Genomic DNA, 24,054 nt, shown 5'->3' with positions numbered 1-24,054 from the left:
TAAAAAGGCTATGCTTTGGATCTGATTGAATGTATATATTTCTAAAATGACTTAACCAGATCGTGCCTTGATTAAAGCTGGTCATTTTCAACTCGAATATAGTTTGAAAAGGCACTTAGTGCATTCCCTGTTCTAAAAAGCCACTCAAAACACTGTCAATGTAATACATTCTTATTTGTTAAGTATGCAGAAAGGTTGCATGGCTTAAAGTAAAGAGTATAGGTCCAGAACATTTAAAACGGCAACAACTGTTCATTTCATTGTATGCTCATAGGATGATACCATATATTGTGCCATTGTGACAATTGGTTCCCAAATTTCAGCTAATCAGTTATCAATAGCCGATTTTATTGGACCTCATTTGGCTAACTTAAATATTTTAGCAACAAAGAATAAAAAACATTTATTAAATACCAATATTTTATTAATGAATTCCAACTTGTAAAATTCCAAATGTATTTCAATATTGTATTTTGGTTTTGCCTTAAAACCTGATAAATGATCCACACTTTAATAACAATTTTGATCCTTTTTCTTTCATTTATCAATGAACAATGTATTTGTTATTCGGGGCTATATGTTTATAAGGCTTCTTACCTCCTGCACAACGTTTTACTTTCATAAACTCTTAGTGTAATTGTACTTGTTGTAGGCTATATGCAATCTACATGCATGTGTGCAAATAAACACAACAAAATATAATATTCTTTCACACTTTTTGAACAGGTTAGATAATTGTCCCTCTGTATCATCATTATGTACTGATACAATTTATTTTCTCTGTATAGTAAACAGCTGGTAAGACTGCTTTAGCCCCTGTGGAATACCTTCCACCAGGTTTTATTTTTGAAAGGCTGCACCGGAAGCGGTGCTTTCTCGCTGCATCTAGCTGCATCTTGTTCGCGCGGTGTCGGGATGAGGGAGCGACAGCAGCGGCACCGATTGACTGGAGGAGGAGGAGTCTGTCCCAGCCTGCATCTGGCCCGCTCCCCTCTCTGTCACCCCGGGCCAAACCCGCCCCATCGTCCCTCACTCACTCTCCGCCTGTTCTCCCGCACGGCTCGGCTCGGACACACGCAGGCAGCACTTACGCACAACACACGGACACGCAATGGAGACGGAAGGGAGCCAGAGCAGCCTGTCCAGCACGGACTCCCCCCACGACCCCTGGTAACTAGAAAACTAACTTTAAAAAAACAAAACTTAAATCGGGTATTCTGTAGAGGGACTTTGGTCTGCACCCACACACACACACACACGCACGCACGCACGCACACACATACACACACACACACACACACACGCTCACGCACGCACACAAATACACGCACACACACGCACACACAAACACACACACACACACACACACACACACACACACACACACACACACACACACACACACACACACACACACTTCCACACCTCCACACAGAGCGCCTTCATGCAAAATCAGAGATGATACACTCTCAAATTACCTCCAGGGTTACTTTCAAAACCTCTTTAACAAGTTTGTCTTAGTGTGTATACTCTTCTCTTTTAGACCCCACTAACAAATATGCAAATACGATTTATTTTCTTTTTTCCACAGCAAAATGTTCATAGGTGGACTCAGCTGGCAAACAACACAAGGTAAATCTTTTTTTCCACCAGTTGCTAGCTCTAACAAAATGCCACTATGTCTTCAAAAATCCTGGCATGGGTCGGATGGAACTAAAAGAAAGTTATTTGAGAAGCTGTATTTCTTAATAGTCCTGCTTGCGTACATTGAATTTGTTTATTTGTTTTCTAGTTCTTTTACTTTTAAAAAAAAGTTTTTAATTTGGATCCTGCACCAGAATGAATGCACCTATTGAGAACTACCATAGAATGAATGAGTGATTCTTAAAAAGATAATTAAAAAGGCTGAATTTGATTAATTGGCTTGTAATAAGGACTTTAAATTATAATTATTATTAACTTTACTTTTTTTCTTCAGTCTTTATCATTTTAAGTCTGATTGAAAAATGTATGAACTTTCGTGTGGGAAGAGTGAAAACGTTGTACGGTGTAAATCTTCATCAAAACGTTTGCATTTCCTTTTAACTTCTTGTTCTATAAATTCACATGTCTTCTCCCCACCGTTTTTGGTTTCTCAGAGGGTCTGAAGGAGTACTTCTGCAAGTACGGCGAGGTGAAGGAGTGTATGGTGATGCGAGATCCAGTTACTAAGCGCTCGAGGTGAGAGAGCTGTTCGGCTGAAAGTTATCTGACCTCCGTGATTCCTCTCTGCTCATCATAACGTATCATTACATGTCAACATCGGTTCCTGTGTCATTAATACCCCCCCTCCGCCCATGGTGTCTGCAGAGGGTTTGGATTCGTCACCTTTGTTGATCAGGCCGGCGTGGATAAAGTTTTGGCCCAAACCAGGCACGAGTTGGACTCAAAAACAGTGAGTTCTCTGTATTTACTTCCCACCACCAGCTAATCCCATTGCTCAGTGTTTCATTAGTGGATTTCCCATTGCTTGTATGTTTACTAAGGTTCCACTACACCAATGTTTTTCTCAAACCATGTCCGCTGCTGCACCTCAGATGTGAGCACTTTCCGTGATGCAGTCAGCGGTCGACAGACGAGACACATGGGAGAGTTTGCTCTGCAGGGGAAGAAAATGTCACCCAGTGTCAATTTCCATAGAAACAAGAGGGGAGCGGGACAGGATTGCTCTCAGTGCCACTCTTTGATTTGTTCTCTAGGAACTCAAACTTCCTTTCTGCTTTTTTTTTAACGGTCCCAAGGGATAGAATTGACCCCCAGGAAAAAGAAAAGTTTCTAAATGGAGCAAAAGCAACCTGAAACCATCAAGGTGTGAATTGTGAAAGCAGTTTCCTGTTGATCCTCAGGAAGAATACAACTGTAGCGATGATGAAGCCAGGCCTTTTCACCTATGTGAATGTAACTTTAAAATGCATTAATTGCCTGTGTTGCAGTGTGTGTTGGTGTGTGTGTGTGTGTGTCTTTTTGTCAGTAATGAATGTGGGCCGGCCGGGAACAATGTGGCCCGTTGGTCGCCATAGGGACCAACTGCCCCCGCCTCTCTCTCTCCTCTGTGGGAGTGGTGATGGCCGCTGGTTAGTCACTGTATTGAAATGAGGGGAAGCTATTTCTTCTTTCCCCTTTTGTGCTCTGCACGATGCACCTTCCTCCAAATCTTTGGAGGATAAGTGCTGGAAAAGGAAATGGAGAAGGAGGTAAAAAAGCAGTATGTTTGCTCTAAAAATTAAAGGAAATTATTATAGATTGAAAATTATGAGAGGTTAGAAAAGAGAAGACGAACTGAATCTGTGTGTTTGTTTTTTGTTGGTTTCCCCAGAGCCATACTGCTATAGTGTCACTTGCAGGCACAACAGCTATGACAAGTAGCGGCATCATGGTTGGACGCCACTAACTCGCCATGGGGTTTGTTTCCATAGTGACCCCCCCCCCCCCCCCTACAACACTAAACATACCCTTCACAGTTGAAGAATGGCTCTGTCACAAAAGAAAAAAGGAAGATAACAATGCACATCGTTTACAATCATTTCTGGGGCACTAAAGAAATCATGGCACAGTAAGTGGAGGCCATGATACTGACAGTTTATCCTCACGCTGCCTCTATTGATGGGAAACTTATAACGTTTATACTAAGACTCAAGAGATGCCGATTCCCCTCTTTTTTAATTTGAGTTTCCTCTGAAGTTGTGTTAAATGTGCGCAGCCTCGTGGGCCGTGGCAGGGCCCCTTGTGGCTGGTTGTGTGTGTCGGTGGTATTTTTTGGTGGGGGCAGCCTCAGAGAGGGTGTGTTTGGCGTGGAGAGGGCTCAGTGATCAGCCACAGGGGTTGGATGGTGAGTAGAGTAGGCCTTTTTAGACGGCTCACCCTGCCCCCTCTCCCTCTATCCCTCTCCCTTCTCTCTCATGCTAACAGGTTATCCTGTTAGAGAGGGAGAGAAAAGTTCTCCAGTGGCAACAGAAAGAATGTGCCATGCTGTGACCGACTGAACCTCTCCGGCACTGGAATTAACAGAGCTTTGCACGGCCCAGAGGCTAAAGAGCAAATACAGTGCTGCAGAGGAATTTATTAGTTCTTATTGTGTTGCAGGACAGATTCCCCTGGTTTTGACCAGTGGATTTTACTGTGATTTACGTAACTGCCCTTTTGGGAGCCCACCCGGCTTCCTGCTATCTGTAAAGTTAGTGACGGCCGATGCTAACTGCACCTTTTGTGGGACAAAGTTTCTATTCAATCGCAGCTCCAAGGTGCACAGCGGAGAGGTTAACAACAAAGTCACTCAGCTCTTTGCCGAGTTGCATCAGGCTCCCGTTAACCATTTCCATGCTGACCTGGAAAGAGGGGAGAGGGGGGAAGGCAGAATAACCCCATTGGTGATTAGTATGGCTCTCCTAACTAATAGGATTGGAGTCAACAAGCTTGAGTTGTTCCTCAGAGATGTTGAGTGCGGCCAAATCGGCGTGTTTCGTTAAGTGTGTTGCCAGCTCAGGCTGTGAGAGGCAGCGCCCTCGACCAACTGTTGCATAGCTGGGATGTAGTTGCTCAAAAGGGGATTGCCCTGATTTCCTAAACCTCTCTTGGAATTACGTTCAGCCTCTTCCCTGTTACCTTGCTGTGAGTACAGCGGGGTCAGGCCACTGATACCTTGAAGCGACTTCACATGTCTTTATATAGGAGAAAGGTTGTTTTTTTATGTTAAAAAACCCCTCCAGACATCTTTTATGACATAGAAAATGCTTAGAAATTATTTATGTGTCTGATATGGTTCTCCTACAAAAAATGAACAACCTCATTTAAAATCCCCATAATAATAGCTACTGCTTCTCCCTCACTTTAAAATCTAGAAGCTACGAATATAATTTAGTGTAATGCTGGACATAATATGTATCACACTTCACAAAATAACATATTTTTGTTTTGATTTTCCACGTCACAACTTGCAGACTGCGCAGCGATTGGCTGCCAGACTAGTCACAAATCATGCATGTCAATAACGTTTTTAAAGGAATACTTCATCTACAAAATTACGATTTTTATATCAACTACTTGACCCGTGTTACCTTGAATTATTCCCAAAAATGTGCCTTTTCCCATGCCTAAATGCTCAACAAAAACATTTAAGTAAATAGTGGCAGTGAATTATATTTAAAAAACTGTTTCAACTTTCACACAACTGGTGCAGTATAATCCTATAAACAGTACTAAACGTCATGTGTTTGGGAAGTAGTGAGCATACAACTTCATAAATGAGACTTGGATTGTACTGCAAGAGTTGCACAACAGTTTTGAATAGTATTACATTTGTAGTTTTACTTAAATTCTTCAACTCTTTCAAATCTCTCTATGTATATTTTTATATTCTTCATCCGCCATGAATCCACGCAAGAGAATGATAGCTTGCTTCATGAATTTTTTTAATGCAAATAGTCATTTGGGGGGCGAAGTACTCCTTTAAACTCAGGTTTTAGGTAAGTACAACGACTTCCCCCTCAAACAGCCTTCTAGTGTCAAACCCTGCACAGTGAAGCTCAAACATCCGGGTAAAGAAAATGTTTTGGAGTGGAGCGGGACTTTAAATACTTTACTTTGCTATGATCAACCTTTTTTTTCCTCCACGAAGCACTTTACCTGTATAACGTCCACAATTTCCTCCCCACGGATGTGCTGCCATGTGTTTGATTTTGTTTGTTTGTGTGTGTGTGTCTTGTTTGTTTTTGAATGTGAACAGGAGTGTTGGACATCAGGAGGGTTGGTGACCGGAGGTGACTATCAGAGTAGTCTAGCCACCATAGACACTAAACAGTAGACTCTGCATCTGATCCTCCAGTCTTAGCCTATAGTCTTCTCACTCTGCTCTCTAGAACAAAAGAAGGAAGAAAAAAAAGACAAAGCTTGCGGTGATGTCAACTTTTGTGTCTGGTAAACGCATGCGGTTTACCATAGAGGCTCTCTAGCTCTCTACTGTAGTTCAACTCTCCCCTCTCATGGTTACGGACTAATCTTAGCGCTGTACTGTCTCACCATCTGTTAGTGTAACAGCAGTACAGTGTGGTGTAGTCTAGTTGTTTTCTAGCTCTATTAGACCAGCATAGACTAATATAGAGGTCTCAAATTCCAGTTTTACAGCCTGTCTATGATTGCATCCTCATGGCATTGTGTGGGTCTCAATTGTAACCGTGGTGACATTCAGTGGGCTCCACCACGTTGTGTTTAAATTGTTTTTTTGATCATGTGGTTGTAGTGTTAGGTAGAGGTGGGGGACTAGAGCCTAACGATCCAAACCCAAGTCAGACTTAAGCAGCACATTTGAGGACTTGAGGCTTACTTGACCCTGACAAAAAGACCCGACTTGACTTTGATTTTGTATTCAGGACTTGAGACAGATTGGGTGATATCCAGTGTACTGCACTGTCCACCTTATAGGTAGAGGTTAGGGATAAAATAGATTCATGAAATAATCGAGATTCTTATCTTCTACGATTTTAAATCATTTCTAAACTTCCAAACATCCATTTATTTTTCTCCAAAATAGCCTAGATATTGCTAATGATAGACCCAGCACATCAAGTCAAAGCATTATTTTGAGAGTTGTTTCTTCGAAAAGAAAAGGCAGCCCGTCTGAGCCTAGCAATTTTCTCTATGTAATGTGAATCAATTGAAAAAATAAACATCTATTTGTGAGACACCAAAAGATTCACAACCCTTTATATATAGGACAAGGTTGACAAGCATAGTCCAGAATTGTATATAAAATGTGAGCTAATTTACAATTGATGCATGGTGTTTTATGTATGCCAAGCTTCCCTTTTAATGAAATAATTTCTATTTAGAAAAAGTTAGTTTTATTACATTGACTTTTGGACGGTTATAAATTGTGGTAGATCATCAGAATTGAATTTGCTTTGACTTGTCTTGCTTGAGTTACAGCAGAGATTTGACTTCTCACCACTAACTTGGGACTTGGGGCTTGAGACTGTGAAGTTAGGATTCATGACCCGCATGTGACTTGCACGTGCATGACATACTCCCACCTCTGGTGTTAGGATTAATATCAAAAAGTGTTTTTTCCTGATTGTAAACGTAAGGAGGAGCAGCAGGGCAGAGGACGATCCGGATCACCTAAAAGCGTGCAGGAGGATGAATGATCCCTGTTGTTCAAAACTTCAGAGGGAGGCAAAAACAAACAAACACAAACAAACAAAATGTGGGTGAATCTTGCTGTCAGTGTGGTTCGATTGACAGCTCCCTCTCTCCTCTGTCTCCCTCCTCGGTCCTCTCTCTCTCTTTCGGACACGCTTGTCCTCTCTCTCGCGCGGGGCTCTCCCCCCCGAGGTGAGGCGTGTTTGTGATTTTAGAGCCCGTGTGAGATTCCAGGAGATCACATGTCACACGGTAGTGACGAGAGAGGCAGAGGTCCACTGGACATTCCCAGGCCTTCCACCTGAGCACAACTGCAACACACACACACACACACACACACACACACACACACACACACACACACACACACACACACACACACACACACACACACACACAAGTTGACATGTACATTTCTTACTTCCTTCATATACTGAACTACAAACACAAAGCAAGCATACTTATAAATAATCTCGGGGGGGGGGGATAGTGCACACATTCAGATTGATGCACACAAACAAAAGGTTTTCTAATTCTTTATCCGATGGAGAATAGAATGTGGATTTGATGTCCTTCAGATTTTCGTTCACAATAAAAAGTGGTGTCATTCTGTTTTCCAGCGCAACAAGGCCTGAACGTCGTAACATCGGTGCTGCAGGGTTTCTGTGGGTCCTTAAAAAGTTTCAAATGTACATTTCTGAAATGTAATCTCAAACTAACTTTGCATCAGATGTTATGATCAACAGTGTTTTTGTTTTGGTACCAAAGCAGCCAGCCACTGGTTTAGCAGGTGCATTTACTGGAACATTATACTGTATTGTTCAATGTGATAGTGACATGTTAATCTGTCCCTACTGAAAGTATTATTGAACTGATTGTAAACTAATTTTCATTTATGCCAGTATTACTGTGAAATATTTACTATTTGTTCGCTTAAATTGACGTTTTCTAAACCTGCAGAAATCCTGTTGCTTTGATTTAGGATTGGTGCGAGGCCTGGAGAAGGATAGCATGGATATAGGACACCTTCATTATTGAGATGTTAAAGAATGAAAGATGAGTGTGTGATGTCTGATCACACCTAAGGAAGGCTTCTCTTTCATGAAACAACACTAACCCGTCCTCTCTTTCTCTGTATTCTCCCCGCAGATCGACCCAAAGGTGGCTTTCCCTCGCAGAGCTCAGCCCAAGGTGAGTCTAAGAAAGATTCTTCTTGTTTTAGCTAGTTTCATTTCAATCTCTTGTAGGCTAATATGCCTCGTAATCTGAACACGAATCACTAAACCGTTGTGTAAAACATTCATAACTTTAAAGAGACACTGATTATTTTAAACTTCTCAAACATCTGTATTATGTTTCAAGTACACTGTGTGCTGATCTTCGTCTGTTTTGTCTCCAATAACAACAATAACAGTGTGAAATAAAAAAGGATATCTTACAGCTTGAAGCAATACAGCTAGTGCATAAGGATGGGAAGTGATTCATTGTCATCAATGCCAATTATTGATACTTCTTATTGGTCCGAAATTCTAACCGATATCCTTATTGATTCCTGATTTAAAAAAAATGAAGTGACACACGTAATCATTAAATGTGTCTGTTTTATATTAAACATAATTACAATCATTGAAAACTTTTAGGATTTTTTTCAAGCATCTCCTTTGAAAACAAACTTAATTAATAATAAAACAAAATTAATAAAAAGTAATATAGCTTTTTTAGCACCTTTTATTGAATTATAGCTAATAAGGTGGCGTTTTTCCTCATCTAAGCGAGGTTCTAACGAGAAGATAATTACTTTTGTACTTCTGGGGGCAGTGTTGTTGAAGTGTAGTAAAAATTACAGCAACAGTGAGCACTACTGTGTCACTGAGTCATAGAAATTTGACACTTATAATACAACATATTTATTCCAAAGTATTAGAGTAGTGTTCTGTAGGGTTATAACTTACAATAATGTTCATTATCCAGTCATATACCAATAAATCATTTGATCGATAAAATGTCAAAAAGTCAAAAAAGTAAATTTCCAGTTTTTCAAATCCAAGTTGCCGTCTTGTTTTGTCAGTGCAACACCCAAAGATATTCTGTTTAGTGTTAAACAAAAAGAGAAAAGCAGGATGTTTCCATATTTAAGGCTGGAAACAAAATGTTCTCAAGTTTTGCATAAACAAATACTTCTATCATTAATCCATTATAGAAATAGTTGCTGATTATTTGATCGATTGTTTCACCCCCATGAGACTGTGTATGTGACTTACAACTGTGTATAACTAGTGTATCCTTTACAGTGTGTTAAGGATATAAATTGCATTTCAGACCATTTTGAGCTTCTATCCTAGTAGATATATTATTAAACCAACATTTTTAAAACTAGAATACAGTAGGAAAACAAATATAAAATGTGTGCCTTTCCTCTCACAGTTAGTGACTCGAACCAAGAAGATATTTGTGGGCGGTCTGTCCGTGAACACGACCATCGAGGACGTGAAACAGTACTTCGACCAGTTTGGGAAGGTGAGTGATGTTTAGAAGAGGTAAAACTGAGGTAAAACTGTCACACTGCGGTGGGAAAGGAGAGCAATATTGATCCGAGTGGATGAGGATAATGTTTGTCGGGTTATAACAGACCATTACAAACAAACAGCTTAGAAACACACAAAATGGTACTACATCCCACCGGCTCAAGCGAGTTATTCAACAGAAATTCTCTGAGAAAAACTTTGTAGTCGGGCGACCGCCTTGAAGTGAAGGGGTTACTGCGAGGAGGAGGAGGAGGAGGGAGAGAAAAAGGCTTGGAGAGGGAAGGGAAAAATAACGAGGCTGAGAGGCTCCGGGAGCAGCAGGCGAAGTTAGGGGGACGAGAGGGGAGGGGGGGAGAAAAGTTTTGTAGTGAGTGTGTGGTGATGGTGAGGAAGGAGGAGGGATTATCAGAATCTGAATTAATCTGATGTAACAGCTGCTCCTACCCACAACCCCCTCCTGGCCCGTTACCGTGGTGACCCGGCTTGCCCATTGTCCCCGAGTAATTCTGCGGGTAAGGGGTTTTTGTTCTGAAGGAGGAGGGATGAGGTGGTGTTTGGGGGTGTTAGCACAAGTGTGTGTGTGTGTGTCGGGTGGGGGTCAAACTCACCACCAATAACTGCGACTTAAGCTCCAAAACCTGTAAACTCCTTCATCTCATCTTCATGCATTTTATATATTTTTTTTATATTTCTAAATAAAGTTTTTTTCCAAGTTTTTGAGGCAGAGAATAGATGATGGGCTGACAAAGGCTCCGACATGCGAGGGAGGCCTGATTGAGAGAGGCTTGCGGAGGCGTACGAGAGGGAACTGGGGCAAAGATGGGGTTTTGAGGGAGGGGGGTTACGGGGGCCATTATGCCTCTGTACAAAGCTGGGCAAATATTTTGTTAGTTTTGTTCAGAAGTTATCTGCATACTGGAAGTTTCTGGATTGTTCACACGCTCCTAAATGTGTCTTTAAACGTAAAAATAAACATCAATGATAATATGTGTGCAAGGGGAGTAGTGCTGCACCTAAATACTATTTATATTGTCGATTAACTGGTTAGTTTCTTGGTTTATAAAATGTCAGAAACAGGTGTTTTTCCGAGCCCTAGTAGCATTATCAAATGAGTTTTTATGACCACATCTTAAGTATATTCACATTACTGTCATATAGGAGTACATAGACAGGAACAAATACATTTAAGAAACTGAAATCAGAGGCTGATAATTGATTCTCCAAACCCCACAACGACTTAATTGAATGTGTTGTTTTGTTCACAACTTAATAGTATGTGAATTTTCTGTAATAGAACAGTAAACCATATTTAGCCTGTTTTAAAAAAAAATATTATTATGTAAACTACTACTAGACTCTCAAAGCAAAGTTGCAGTATAATAGTTCACAACCATGTTGATTATTCTTTGCACTCTACAAGTGAGGTTTGGTTGATCTTGTAGGAAACAAATGATACATATAAATACATCCTAAAACGTTTTTACAGTATAACGCAGGTGCACAATCTTCACCTCGAGCTCTTGAAACTTCTCAAAGTCAAATGATAATGTTCAGTTTTAGCCGCCGCGTTACCGACTGCTGTGACACTTTATTTTCAGTGCCAAAGGTTTGGCCTCGAGTTTCCCCGTGCTCCCTCCTCAATCATAACGTCTAGATGAATTTTGCCGAGAGAGATATCGAGGGATGGACGGTGAAATGTGGGCTCCAGCCATCCATGGAAGTTCCTGATTAGACTGCCTCACTGGACCTTTTGTGTCCCGTCCTGGGGAGGACAAAGGAGCGCGGAGAGGGATGGGCAGGGGATAACAGGGAAGATGAGAGGTGGGAAAAAAAAGGATAAGAGGGAATATTGTCCGGCGGTATTGTCCCAGTGTTTGAAATATCAACCAATGATGTGCAATTAACTCAATGCGCAGTGTTTAATGCAAACCACGGGCGTTGTTGGGATGTTTTGATTGCATCCTCCAGGGGGATAGGTTGTTCACGATGGGATTGAGTTTCCTCTGTCAGCTCAAATTTAAATCTCTAGCATGAATCATAAAGTGCATTCTTCACCTTTGCTCCTTACAATTGACTGTTTAAAAATGTGGCAACCTTAGAACGTTTTAAATCGCGTTTCTGCAGAGATAGAGCCGACCATTTTGCAGGTCTTGTTCAAATGTCAGGCTCGGAGGAAGCAGTGACTTGAGAGGCATCAGAGTAACAGGTCCCCTTTCACACTGACACTCCTCACTCACCTTTGACCTTTCTGTAGGAAAACTGCCCTAGGGGGTCCACACTCGCACACTCACGCTCTGCTACTATGACAAATTATTCAGTGGACTATATCCAGTAAACTTATTATAGACCGATAGCACAGATTAATTTACCAAATGTTTTTTCGGGACCTCTGTGTGCGGACTGGAGCATAAACATGTCTGCTTTTTACAAGAGAGAGGGGGGGGAGAAGAGAATAAAATAACTGCCGATAGTAGGTCAACTTTGACATAAGAAACTGTGTGTGTGTGTGAGGAATAGACACCTGTGTCTTCGCTCTATAAAGGGAGGCTGGGCCGGAGGGAGAGGTCAAAGGGAGAAGAGGAGGAGGAATTATGGCTGACTGTGCCAACAAACAAAGCCTGCAGGCTTCTTTGTTCTCCCTCTTCTTTTGTCTCTCTTCTTTCTCCTCCCTTTCCACTTTGACCCAATCTTTTTTTTTTTTCCTCCTCTCCTCTCTTACAGGACTCTCTGTGCTCTCTCTTTCACCATATCTCCACCTGTCGCTATTCCTCTCGCTATCAGCTCTCCCCTCTCATCGAGTCTCCACCTGCCCACACAGGATTCACCTTCCCGCTCGTGACTGGCTCCTTTTTTTCTTTTTCTGTGCCTTTTCTCTCTTTGCGGCACTCTTTGTCTAACTGGCACTCTCCCACTATTCATAAACCATATTTGATGTTGGCTCTTTTATATGGACTTTTTGTACAGTTGCCATGGGAATGTCAAACTTTGGAGTGGAGAAAGGCTCACTGTGAGAGGGATTTTGACCAGGGCAGCAAACACAATTTCCAACTTTTCATACCAGCCATTATGTCTGTTAGTCTTATACAGCTGCAGGGCTTGTTGTACAGTATTTCTTCATATTTCCCTCCTCCTTGTAACCTGTCGTTCAGCCCCCTCCCTTCCTCCTCCCCCTCCTTTCTGTCCATCTGTTGCTGAGCCTCCCTGCAGAACTTGAGAAGGGCTGAGGTCAGGCAATATGCCGCGTGGCAAGAGACAGAGTGCCGCTTTTTAAAAAAAACTGTTGTTTGTCTCCCCTCAGGTCGACGATGCCATGCTCATGTTCGACAAGACCACCAACAGACACAGAGGTGAGTCAGGGGGACCCGACTTCCTGTTACCTGCGTCTGTCCTTCTCTCTTCGTCGATTTGCTCCTCTTCCTCCAGTCCTTCCAGGGTATCTATTGATCCCCCTCCACCCCCTGCAGGCCTCCTTCCTGTGGGCTGAGCTGGAGGAGAGGAACGGGGCTAGTCTAATTAGCCAGTCGGTTAATCTGGATCAGGATAAAGCCTCCTTAAGCACCTCCTCCCCACCCTGGGACTGATCGATTATGACAGCCTACCAGCTTTGCCCCGGCCTTCTGGCCAGGAAGGGGAGGAAGCAAGGATGAGTGCAGAGTAGCAGAATTGAAATAGGGTAAAGGGGGGCAAACGTGTTAAGCGGCTATTAAAGCGCTGATTACTAGACACTATTAGCTGTACTGCTGCACAGAAAGGCCCTACTGTCTAAATCCACTGTACTGAGTCAAGTTCTCTTACTAATAAACTCTAGAAGGGCAATGCATTTGAGATTAGATATTGTCATTGTCCCGAGGGTTTATAAACAAACATGTGGAAGCAGCTTTCAGCTTCTATGCTCCACAAATCTAGAATACACTTCTAAAGCATCTGATATCTGCCCCAACTTCCCCTACTGCTTTTCCGAAGTCCTTTAAAGGCATTTCACTGCTATACTTCTGCACTTCTTGCAAAATCTGCCGTATTTCCAATGTCGTTTTAAAACTCTCTTTTTTATAACCATTTCATTTGTTTTGTGTGTTAGTGCTTTTAAAATGAACTCTTAATCGCCCTTGTGTTTGAGATGAGCTTTATAAATAAACTTGCCATAACCTTGGATTTTTTTATATCGTTAGGTCGCATTAGTATCTTTCCCTGATTTTAAATGACATGCATTTCAGTAAACTGATTTAGCTGCCCATACTGTGCTAGCTGTTCTATTATTAGTTATTTGGACAATATATTCACATAAGATTATGTATCAAGAATTTCATTGTGTAAATATTTTGTGAAGGCCTCAAAAGTCAACTGAACAATATGTGGGTAGAGGTATTTCATCAAATGTATCGTAATGTTAGATGTTCTCTTTATTGCTTCACCATAAAAATCTCCTTTTCCTTGCTAGGGTTCGGATTTGTGACGTTTGAAAACGAGGATGTGGTCGAGAAAGTCTGCGAGATCCACTTCCATGAGATCAACAACAAAATGGTTAGCATATTACAAGAACAAGCACTCTAATAGCACCATATTGTGTAGATGCTAGAGGCACTGATTTCTGTTTTTGTTTGGAAACAGGTGGAGTGTAAGAAAGCTCAGCCCAAGGAGGTGATGTCCCCTACGGGCTCAGCCAGGGGGCGCTCTCGTGTGATGCCCTATGGGATGGACGCCTTCATGCTGGGCATCGGTATGCTAGGTAAGCTAGTATTGATCGTCACAGGAAGGATGAGCGGCTGCATGCATGACATGACAATAAGTATTCCTGCACTAAGTCCGCAGCTGTCTCAAAGGTCACACGGGGCCTCATGGGGGGGAAGCTGACCGCTCCCACACTCCGCCATGCAGCCCCGATTATTAAGACCTCAGTGACGTAGAAATAAAAACTGATATACGTAGTGATTTATACTTGTAATTACTTGCTGCTAAACATACTATATTGAAACTAGTCAGTAGTTGGATACATTATAGCAGGGTTAATATCAATAAAACAAAATATGTTCTTCAAAATATTTGTTTCAATAACTAAGATAAACTGAAAAGTTCCATATAATCTAACCACTCAAATAAATCCTAAAATATCGACAGTTTTCTGATAACTTAAATAGTCAAGGGTTCATTTGACGACAATAAAACTAAAATGTCCCATACTTTAGTCAACTAAATCTTAAAAATAAACTAAAATGTTAACAAAAAAAATATTGCTGACAGAATTTAAAATACTTTCCCCATCAAATTATCTTTTTGTTATGAAAGTTTACATTTCTCCTTTTGATCAGTAATTAAGTATTCTACTTCCATAACATTTTGGCACCCACAAGTGACAACAAGTACTTACATTTCCCATAATGCAATCCTCAAACCCCCTTATTCCTGTTTGTAGCAGGCTTTTCTGTTATCTTATATCTTGGTTTCTTTCCCAAACCAGGATCATGGTACCACCTACTGTTCAATCTGAGAATGGCACCTTTCTCTTTAGCATTTCATTGCTTTCAATAGATATGTTCATGTTTTTTTGAATGTTGCTCTTTCTTTCTCTTTCAGTTCTTGATGTTGTGATGTCTAACAGTGTTTTCTTTTTTTTTCTTTCTCAGGTTATCCAGGTTTCCAGACGGCCACCTACACCAGCCGGAGCTACGCTGGCATCACTCCTGGATATACCTTCCAGTATCCGGGTAAACACACACTTTCTGCTCCTCATTCACATGTTTTTATCAGATGATTTAAGAAACAGAAACACAGCCACATTTAGTTAGCAGGTGCATGTTGATTATTAAGACTTAAAGGTACATAAAGGTGCTAGATTTGGATTCAGTTTGCCTGAAATCCTCCTTGTGTCCCTTGAAACGTACAGTATACATACCCATACATACACTGTGTTAAGGGTATAGAAAGGAATGAAAGTTGTGCTTGTTGTAGGTAAATAATCCTAAATGACATGCATCAATGTCTTTTTTTCTTTGCTGCAGAATCTAACAAATACTGATGTTAAAAAAACACGTATTCTTGTAAGCTAGAAGTGACATCCCATGTCTTTTAAACCCATGCACACATTAAAAAAAAAAGTCATCAGCCTTGCACCACCAGCACTTTTAGGCACTGCGATGTTTTGAGTTAAATGCTAACAGCTACACGCTAGCAGGTAATATTTAAAAAGATCACCATCACGGTTTAGCATGTTAGCATGCTTATATTTGCTATCGATCTGGTTCAAATTAGTGATGGAGGATCCAATATAATCAAAGAAAAGAGAAAACATAGTTGCTTCAAAACTATTTTAGAATTCCCATGGCACGATTGTGTCCCATTTTCTGTCAAGCACTGAAAAACAAGAGCACCTAAACTGAATTAATGAAGCACTTTGAAGTTAAAATCCGCTGTGTTGGTCTGGCAGACGTCGGAAATACAGACGTGTTTCCATAGAAACCCAAAAAAGATTTTAAGTCGCTGCTTGTAAATATCAAGGACTGGAGTAGCTTAGCTTAGTGTGTGTGTGTGTGTGTGTGTGTGTGTGTTTCGTATGCATGTTAGCATGGCAGTGTATGATTTGAATCTTTCAGTTAATCCAAAAGTAGATGTTTTGCATATTGACACAATTGTAACATTTGTTGTATTTCTTGCCATTTAATACAGATTTTTTAACACCACTTTATTGAATATAAAGCATTTTTCCATCCTTTAATTCCTGTTTGCATCCCTTAAAGCTTGTGTATTCCAATATGTGCTCTCTCCATACGGCGTGTCGAGGTGATTTCCTCCCTCTATGTGTGTGTTTGGTTGGTGTGTGTCTCAACAGCGCTCTGATGTTTCTGTTTTAGAGTTCCACTTAGAGAGGACTCCCCTTCTGACTTCACCCCATCCCCCTGAGCTCACAGGTCAGTCCGTCCCTCCTCTGGACTTTACAAGCAGCATGTTGTCAGTCTGCTACACTTCACTCTCCGGTCTGCATGTTTGTGTTTGACAGTCCTTCTCGCTCTCTGAAGACAGGAGGGCTGACAGTAATGAGGAAGGTTTCACTTTAACGCCTCGCGGCAGTGACCTCAACTTTCTTTGTCATCATAACAAACACTCTCTGCTTTATATCATGTGTAATAATAACATATGCAGTGACGTATCTGCCACTACATTACAATACCACTCCTAACTGTACAGTTTTTACATTCATTATTTGTCCATCTTTGTTTCTTGTAGTTTATTGTTTAACCTGCACTGTTAGTATAACTATGTTTATTGTATCTTTTGTAACTCTGGCAAAAGACTTTCCTTGGGGATAAATACGTATCTTATCTTACCTTATCTTATGATCAACATCTGAATGAGGTCACTGAACTAAGTTGTGTTATTAGTTAGTTTTTATGTGTTTGTACCGCAAGACATCTAACTCAGATCTTTGCCCCTCTGTCTCTTTAGCCATTCCTCTGACAGCATATGGACCAATGGCAGCAGCAGCAGCGGCAGCAGCAGTAGTTAGAGGTATGCAATAATAATGGACACATACAAATAATTAGGGGCCTCTTGAATAATTTATTTTTCTTTCATGAAACACTACTGAAACACTACTGAAACACTATTATTTTGGCTGTGGTCTGGTGAAAATCTGATGTTGTGTCAACCCTAATTGGGTTTTAATAACACATAACATAACACAGCGAATAAGTCGTGACACATAAGGTTATTATAAAACATTACATGTTATTTAGCTGGTGTTTCATCCAAAGCAACTTACATAAACTTTAACAGCGTATAATACATGCCTACAGGAGCAATCTGGGGTTCAGTATCTTGCCCTGTGGGATCAAACCACTGACCCTCTGATTTGGAGATGAGCGCATTTGACCCCTGAACCACAGCCTCCTCTAATATCAAATAGAAAAATGCACAGTAGAAAATATTAACTATTTTTCTACATGTTCATATGTACTACCATTTAAAAAGATGGTTACATACACACACCTGTCAAGAAAATCTGAAAGTTGTTTTATTTGACTTTTAGGCTCTACCCCGTCTCGCACAGCTGGATTTTTAGGTACGAGCAGCCCGGGGCCGATGGCCGACCTTTATGGGAGCGGTCAGGAGTCGGCAGTCAGCAGTTACCTCAGCGCCGCAAGCCCCGCCCCCAACGCTGGATTCGGCCACGGTTTGGGGGTAAGACAAGAAAACCTCTCTGATGTTTAGTCTAGCAACTTCAAGCTTTGTGTTAGACACGTTTCTGTCCCTTTTTCAAATTGTTTAGGGCATAAGATTACATATTATAGGTTATTATGTAGTACTGGTACATCATGCCATGTTGCTGCTCACCTTTAATATTATATTTAAGTATCTAAAGGCAATTGTTTAACATGATGGGAAATAGACTTGTTTGCTTTCTTGCTAAATATAAAAGTAAGAAGTAAGCTATACTAAAATAGCTTTTTTAGTTTTACATTCAAAGCTTCTTTTAAAGATTTTTAGTGAAGCTTTGAAACAAAAAAAATACATCTTCAAACAAAAAGTGGTTTAATCAAATAACATTTATACTCTCTTTTTTAAGTTGACATTGAATGCTTCCAAACTGGCCTTTTCTTGGCATTTCTCTATAGTTGTTGTTAGGATTAAAATGATGAAGTGCCATCAAATGAAGATTTTTTATGACGTCAGAGCTGAGATAAATTATTTGTTGTTGGGTTTATATAGATGCAATTGTAGGTGCTTCTAGATTGCTTCAAACCACCCTGTTAATACAGGTGTTTGTCTCCCTTTGTGTGCAGCAACCAGGAGACAAAAAAGTGAAATAGGTGTTTTTCAAAGGCTCAACGCCAACAAATCTGAATTAAAGCAGAGTATTTTGTTGTATATAAACAGGTCATCCCAACACCACTGAAATATATATAATACAAATAGTAGAATACTATGATATTAGTGTAGCCTAACATTTATCTGTAGCTGTGCAGCAATACTGAGTTTAAACATGATGAGTACACTTGTAATCCCTTTATTTCCCAAAATATTAGCTCTAAAGTTGTCGTCAGCATTAATACTGTCTTTGTTTTTGTATCTAACGCTATGTGAACAAAAAGAACATTACCTGCATATTTTACCCATTAACTATGTTTGCATTCGTGTGCCTTATTTGTATTTGTCAAATGTGTGACCTTGTTCTAAAGTTGCATGAGAAATAGTGGATGAAAACTCATATATTGATGTACCTGTGTTTCTCAGCTGTGTGCCGTCATGACTCCGGGTGTGTGCAGTTATTCTTTCAACAAAACACTGTAGCAGCTCACTTCAGTAAATTCAGATTTTCCTAAAAAAAAAAAGTTGAATCTGTAGTCTGAGAACAACATTTTAAAACTTGTATTCTTGCTCCCACAGGGCCCTTTGATCGCTACGGCCTTCACTAACGGCTATCACTGAGACGTGAGTCATCATCTTGTTCTTACATTACATTTCATTTACCCAAAGCGGCTTAAGGTAGGTGCAATCAACCATTAGGACACATATTCAGGAAAGCAAAAATCCAGTATGCACATAAGATTGAAATTAGCCCAATGATTAAAGTTTAGTTGCATTCAAGTAACCCAAATATCTTTTAGTGCTACAGACAGATATCAGAAGGTCCTTTAGATTTTATTTCCAAGTTGTGATCGAAACATCTTGGTTTGCAGTCTGGGACAGAGGATGTGTAAACTCTCTTTGCCATTCTGATATCAATGTGTAGCTCATTACATAAAATAAGACTTATTTAAAACATATAAGACTGCCCTATCGAGACTCACCTGGGATTAGGGCGGGGCAATATGGAAAAAAATCAATTGCCACAATATTCCTGATCAAATATCTCGATTTGTGTATTGCAACGATATTGTAGGATTGAGCCATAGTGCTTAGGGCTATAAAATATGATAACGTCGATATTCTGATATGAGACGAGATACCATCTTATATTTTGGTTGTCAGTGTCTCAATACAACATTACTGTTTTCTTTTTCTCAATTAAAATGGGACATTTCAGTAAAGTGATCCTTCCACACAAAGCATTTACATTCACATCGCTGATCATTTTTTATTAAAAACTAAATACTTTAAGAAAGCATCAATAGTCTACCCTATACCTCGATATAGAGGTATTTTGTCAACATTTTTGTGAATTTCTTTTCATGATCAGACATCTAGTCTGTCTCATATCAAGACATTTGTATAACAGTGATGTAATGCGCAGCGCTACCTGGGAGTAATTGGAGTGTTTTTTTGTGTGCAGAGCTGTAGACAAAGAGCTGGTGGGAGTTGAAGCTGCTCTGGAGCTGATCTGCCCAGGTCTCTGCCCCCCTGTCGGGCGGAGCAGCTGAACTTCCACCCGGTGTCAGCCTGCCACCCTGCTGACACCTCACTAAACTCCACCTCCTGAGGGAAAAAAAGTTCATAAAAGGAGCGAAAAGTCACTTCATGTAATAGCAACACATACAGATGCTGTATTTTTTTAGTCTTTTTTTTTCTGTTGTTATGTTTCACCTTACTGTTTTTGTTGTTGTTGTGATGGTTGTTTCTTTATCTGTTTTGTTTTATTGGGTTGTATTTGAACCTGATCTATCTGAGATAAGAGGAGAAAAAAGAAATCTCCAGGATCTGTAATTTGTACTGGAAAAACTGTATATTTCTCAGTAGTTCATACTGAATTTAACAAAACATTTGTGATTAATACTATTTCTTGAAAATGTGTCACAAAGTGTATATCTTGGTAGTTTTTTAACAAAGACTTGTTACACTAATAATGGTCAAATGTCATTAGTTGCAGTTACATATTAGGCCTACATGAGCTGTACAATTGTAAAATATTGTAAATACGACTCTGGTTTTGGGGGGGGTGGGGGCTCCGCTAAAGTTTGTTTTGTGGGAGGTGGGAGGCTTTTTGAGGAATAATAATACGATTGCTTTTTTCATCAAAGCGTATGTGTTGGAAAGCTTGACTGTTACGTATCATAGTTTCACATGAAGGTCAAAAACATGTCAGTATGTTTGTCAATATTAAACCAGCCACATACTGTATTTCTCTCCAGGCATTTTATAAAGGATGTGTCATTTCAATCTGTGTTAAAACACCTTGAGTTCAGCAGGAGAGAGGCTGCAACAACACTTTTACTTTTTGGGGATAAATGCGTGTGAAAATGCTCTTCTTTCAGAAGGGGAGATTAAAACGTGCTGATTTCTTACTTTGTCATATTGCTGTTTTAACTGTGATTTTCAATATGTGATGATTGTTTGTCAATGAAAATGAAGGAGTAGTGTGCAGGAGCGGTCGAGCAGAGCGAAATCTGTAATGACTGCTCCGCTCTGCAGGTTGTGTTGATGTTTGCGTGACATATGGTCTTATACACATTGGTTTCCAATGTGCCATGTGCTGTTTTATTGGGGCGGATGGTACCTCAGTTTCAAATGTGAAATTTTAATCTGACTTTTTGTATTATTACATTAACATCAAGTGTGGATGGTTGCACCTTTTTAGAAGGTGGCTTTCCTACAGGAAAGGAGGGGGGTCTAATTAACTCATCCACCCTCAAATCAATCACTGCATATCCACTGGATGTCACAGACTGTAGCAATGTGACAGCTTTTTTTAGACCAAAACCATTATGTTCAGAGCTACTAGGACTTTGCACTGGCCGATCACGATACATGTTTTCCTTCGAACGTTAGAAGCGTAAGAACAAAGCACTCTCGATCTACGAAGTACCAGGTTTCTCATTTTGATACACTCGCTCTCACTGCTGCGGGCTACCACGGTAGTTCATACTTTGATGCTGTTTTCACTGAAAAATAACAATCTTGTCAACACTGTAACATTTTTTGATTTTCTTTTTCCTGTCATGTTTATTCCTTTGAAAAAAAAACCTTTTTAAAATTCCTAATAAATTATTTTAAAACATTCCATTCATGCGTACTGTTTGACCTTTTTGAACTTTTTTGCTCTTAATGTGTACTCGATATATATTCAAACTATACTAAATAAAACATATCTCACATATTGGTGCAAAATTATAAATAATGCCTATGAATTATTTATATATTTATAATTAAAATAAAATGTACTAAAAATGAAAAAATACTTATTTGTAAAAAGAAAAGTACATTTTAAAACTTAAATAAAATGTTAATAAATTATTGAAAACGTTTCCTAAATTACATTTTCTATCAAAATACTAATTTTCCACATTATAAAAGAGAACTAAATAAAGGAATTATTATGTACTAAATTATAATCATATATTTTCTATGATATAAAACCCATTAGATATATTTTCCATTTGTAATTTGTTCCCCTTTTTTCTGACACTGTTTCTAAGCACCAGCAGGACTCCCTCAGTCTCTCTGCAGGCTGATTTCTCTCTTCCATCATCACTGCTCCACTGCCTCCACCTCCTCTCCCCCAGTGTCTCACCCCTGGTGCCTCACCCCGTGCCTCGCCTCCCTGCTCTCACTGTCCCGGCGGCCGGTCATGAGGTCCTCGCTGTACGGGTGCGCTAACCATGTGAAATACGGGGAGGCTCCGATGATCCCCCCCTCTGAGGAACTGCCTCTGCCTCACCATGTTCACCTGTTTCTGGAAACTGTTTTTTGCAACTGTACTGTTAACATCCCAATGTCACTGCACATCGTAGAATAAAATATATGTGTTGCTTATCTGTTCACTTGTTCAAGAAAGAAGAACAATTGAAACAAAGATACACAGACTTATTCTATTCTATTCTAAATGACAGGGTTTCGAAAGATACCAAATAGTTGATTTGGGGATTTATTTAAATGATGCACAATTTTCATTTCATGCATTGGGAAGACATCAGAAACATTGAGTTGTATTTCAAAACAATAATTATAAGGGCTAAAGGTCATCAAAAGTCAGTAGATGTCATTACATGTATTATTATTACTGGTAATCATCAATCAAAAAGGGAAAGAGTGACCATTCCTTACCCTGAAATACTGCTGACTCTTTATCATGAGTGTTTACAGTTACAGGCTCTATAATCACATGAAACAGGAGAGCCGTGAGAACACCTCTGAGAAATCAGTGTGATATGGCAGGAGGACGCTCTCCTACTGAGAAACTATGCTGACTTCAGCTTTACCTGCCTCTTACACATACAACATTACATTTTATGAATCAAAAAACCAAAAGCCAAAACACTTTTAAACTACCAAAAGCACATCTTGGTGTGGCCCAAGTATTTTGGGTAATTGCCCTTTTCACTGCCAAAACAGTTAAGTTAAGTATTTGATTTCATTTTGTTGGAGTCCTAAAGATGTCAAATTATCCAAAAAGACACAGAAGCAAAGATAAGAGGAGAATTAAAAAAACATACATTTTATTTTGTAAAGGAAAGGTTTTTTGTTTTGTTCTATCCTGATAATATGTATTTACAGTGTGACCCATTGTGGAGCTGCAGCCCCTTATTTTGTGATCACTGATTCAAGCTGCTGCCTTTTTTTTTATTATTCAAAAGGATAAGTGTGTTTACAGATGTCTTTTGTTTCTCTTGATTCTGAAATAAACCAGAGGGATCCAGTGGGGGTTCCAGAACATTTTAATGGGGTGGAAAAGGGGGGCAAGAGGTAATGTCTGCATGGCATGGGAGGGCGGACAGTAGCCTACGTGGGATTGTATAGAGAGGCGAAGTCCCTCCCTTTCCGGTCGAACACATGGGACCTTATTTCGGAAAAATTATGTATTGAAGTCAATGGCGAGAGAAAACTTATCTTTTAATCCCGTTTGAATTGTGCCACGGATTACACATAGGCTATATGATGTTTGTCAATCTTAAAAAATCATTTCCATGTCAAAAAAGTCACAGTTTGTCGTAAAACTGTTATAAGACTATGAAAAATACACAGAAAGACTACAAATCCCAGAGTCGCCTGATTTCATTCGTCATAACTGATATATATGTGATGTCATATATATATATTTTTTTCCTCCACTAAATATAAGAGATAGCTAAGATAAGATAACTTTAACAAGATGCCTGTGTGCTTTGTACCAGGTTGTAATCATACCAGCAATGGGGTTTTGCTCGTTCTTTTGCTTCCCGTCTGATGAAAGGACCAGGAGTTTCTGGATCAAGTTAGCTACCTAGCTACTGTAGTAGCAAGCACGTTGGCATCAATACATCATTTAAATAAGGCCCCATGAGGTCCACCGGAAATGGAGGGACTTCGGCTCTGGTATTGTTATGGTCAATAGAGAGGCAAAGTCACGCCCGTCCATGGGACCTTATTTCGGAAAAATTATGTATTGAAGTCAATGGAGAGAGAAAACGTATCTTTCGATCCCGTTTGAATTGTGCCATGAATTACACAT

At 40.0% G+C, this 24,054-nt stretch overlaps 2 protein-coding genes across 5 annotated transcripts in view; one reads left to right on the top strand and one right to left on the bottom strand.

Annotated features, from left to right (window-relative positions):
• hsh2d (hematopoietic SH2 domain containing) overlaps window positions 1-24,054 on the bottom strand; it is a 364,522-nt gene that overhangs the window by 323,170 nt on the left and 17,298 nt on the right. The gene's annotated exons all lie outside the window — the stretch shown is intronic.
• On the top strand, window positions 968-21,617 carry LOC104955533 (RNA-binding protein Musashi homolog 1). Of its 4 annotated transcripts, none has more exons than XM_010782873.1 (16): window positions 968-1,170; window positions 1,592-1,632; window positions 2,139-2,220; window positions 2,350-2,434; window positions 8,323-8,364; window positions 9,598-9,690; window positions 12,997-13,045; window positions 14,137-14,219; window positions 14,307-14,424; window positions 15,320-15,400; window positions 16,544-16,600; window positions 17,136-17,198; window positions 17,719-17,870; window positions 18,924-18,945; window positions 19,077-19,121; window positions 19,963-21,617. In XM_010782873.1, the coding sequence occupies exons 1-15, from the start codon at window positions 1,112-1,114 to the stop codon at window positions 19,103-19,105; spliced, it is 1,056 nt and encodes a 351-aa protein (XP_010781175.1). In that variant the 5' UTR covers window positions 968-1,111; the 3' UTR covers window positions 19,106-19,121; window positions 19,963-21,617. The 4 variants fall into 4 exon arrangements, with proteins under 4 accessions (XP_010781175.1, XP_010781177.1, XP_010781178.1 ...); XM_010782875.1 differs by having other exon boundaries at window positions 969-1,170; window positions 17,740-17,870; XM_010782876.1 differs by lacking the exon at window positions 18,924-18,945 and having other exon boundaries at window positions 970-1,170; window positions 17,740-17,870.

Source organism: Notothenia coriiceps, unplaced genomic scaffold (assembly GCF_000735185.1).
Source record: "Notothenia coriiceps isolate Sejong01 unplaced genomic scaffold, NC01 NC01_scaffold00024668, whole genome shotgun sequence".
Lineage (NCBI taxonomy): Eukaryota > Metazoa > Chordata > Actinopteri > Perciformes > Nototheniidae > Notothenia > Notothenia coriiceps.
Note: the sequence above shows the minus strand (reverse complement) of the source record. Positions and strands in the feature narration are given on the sequence as shown.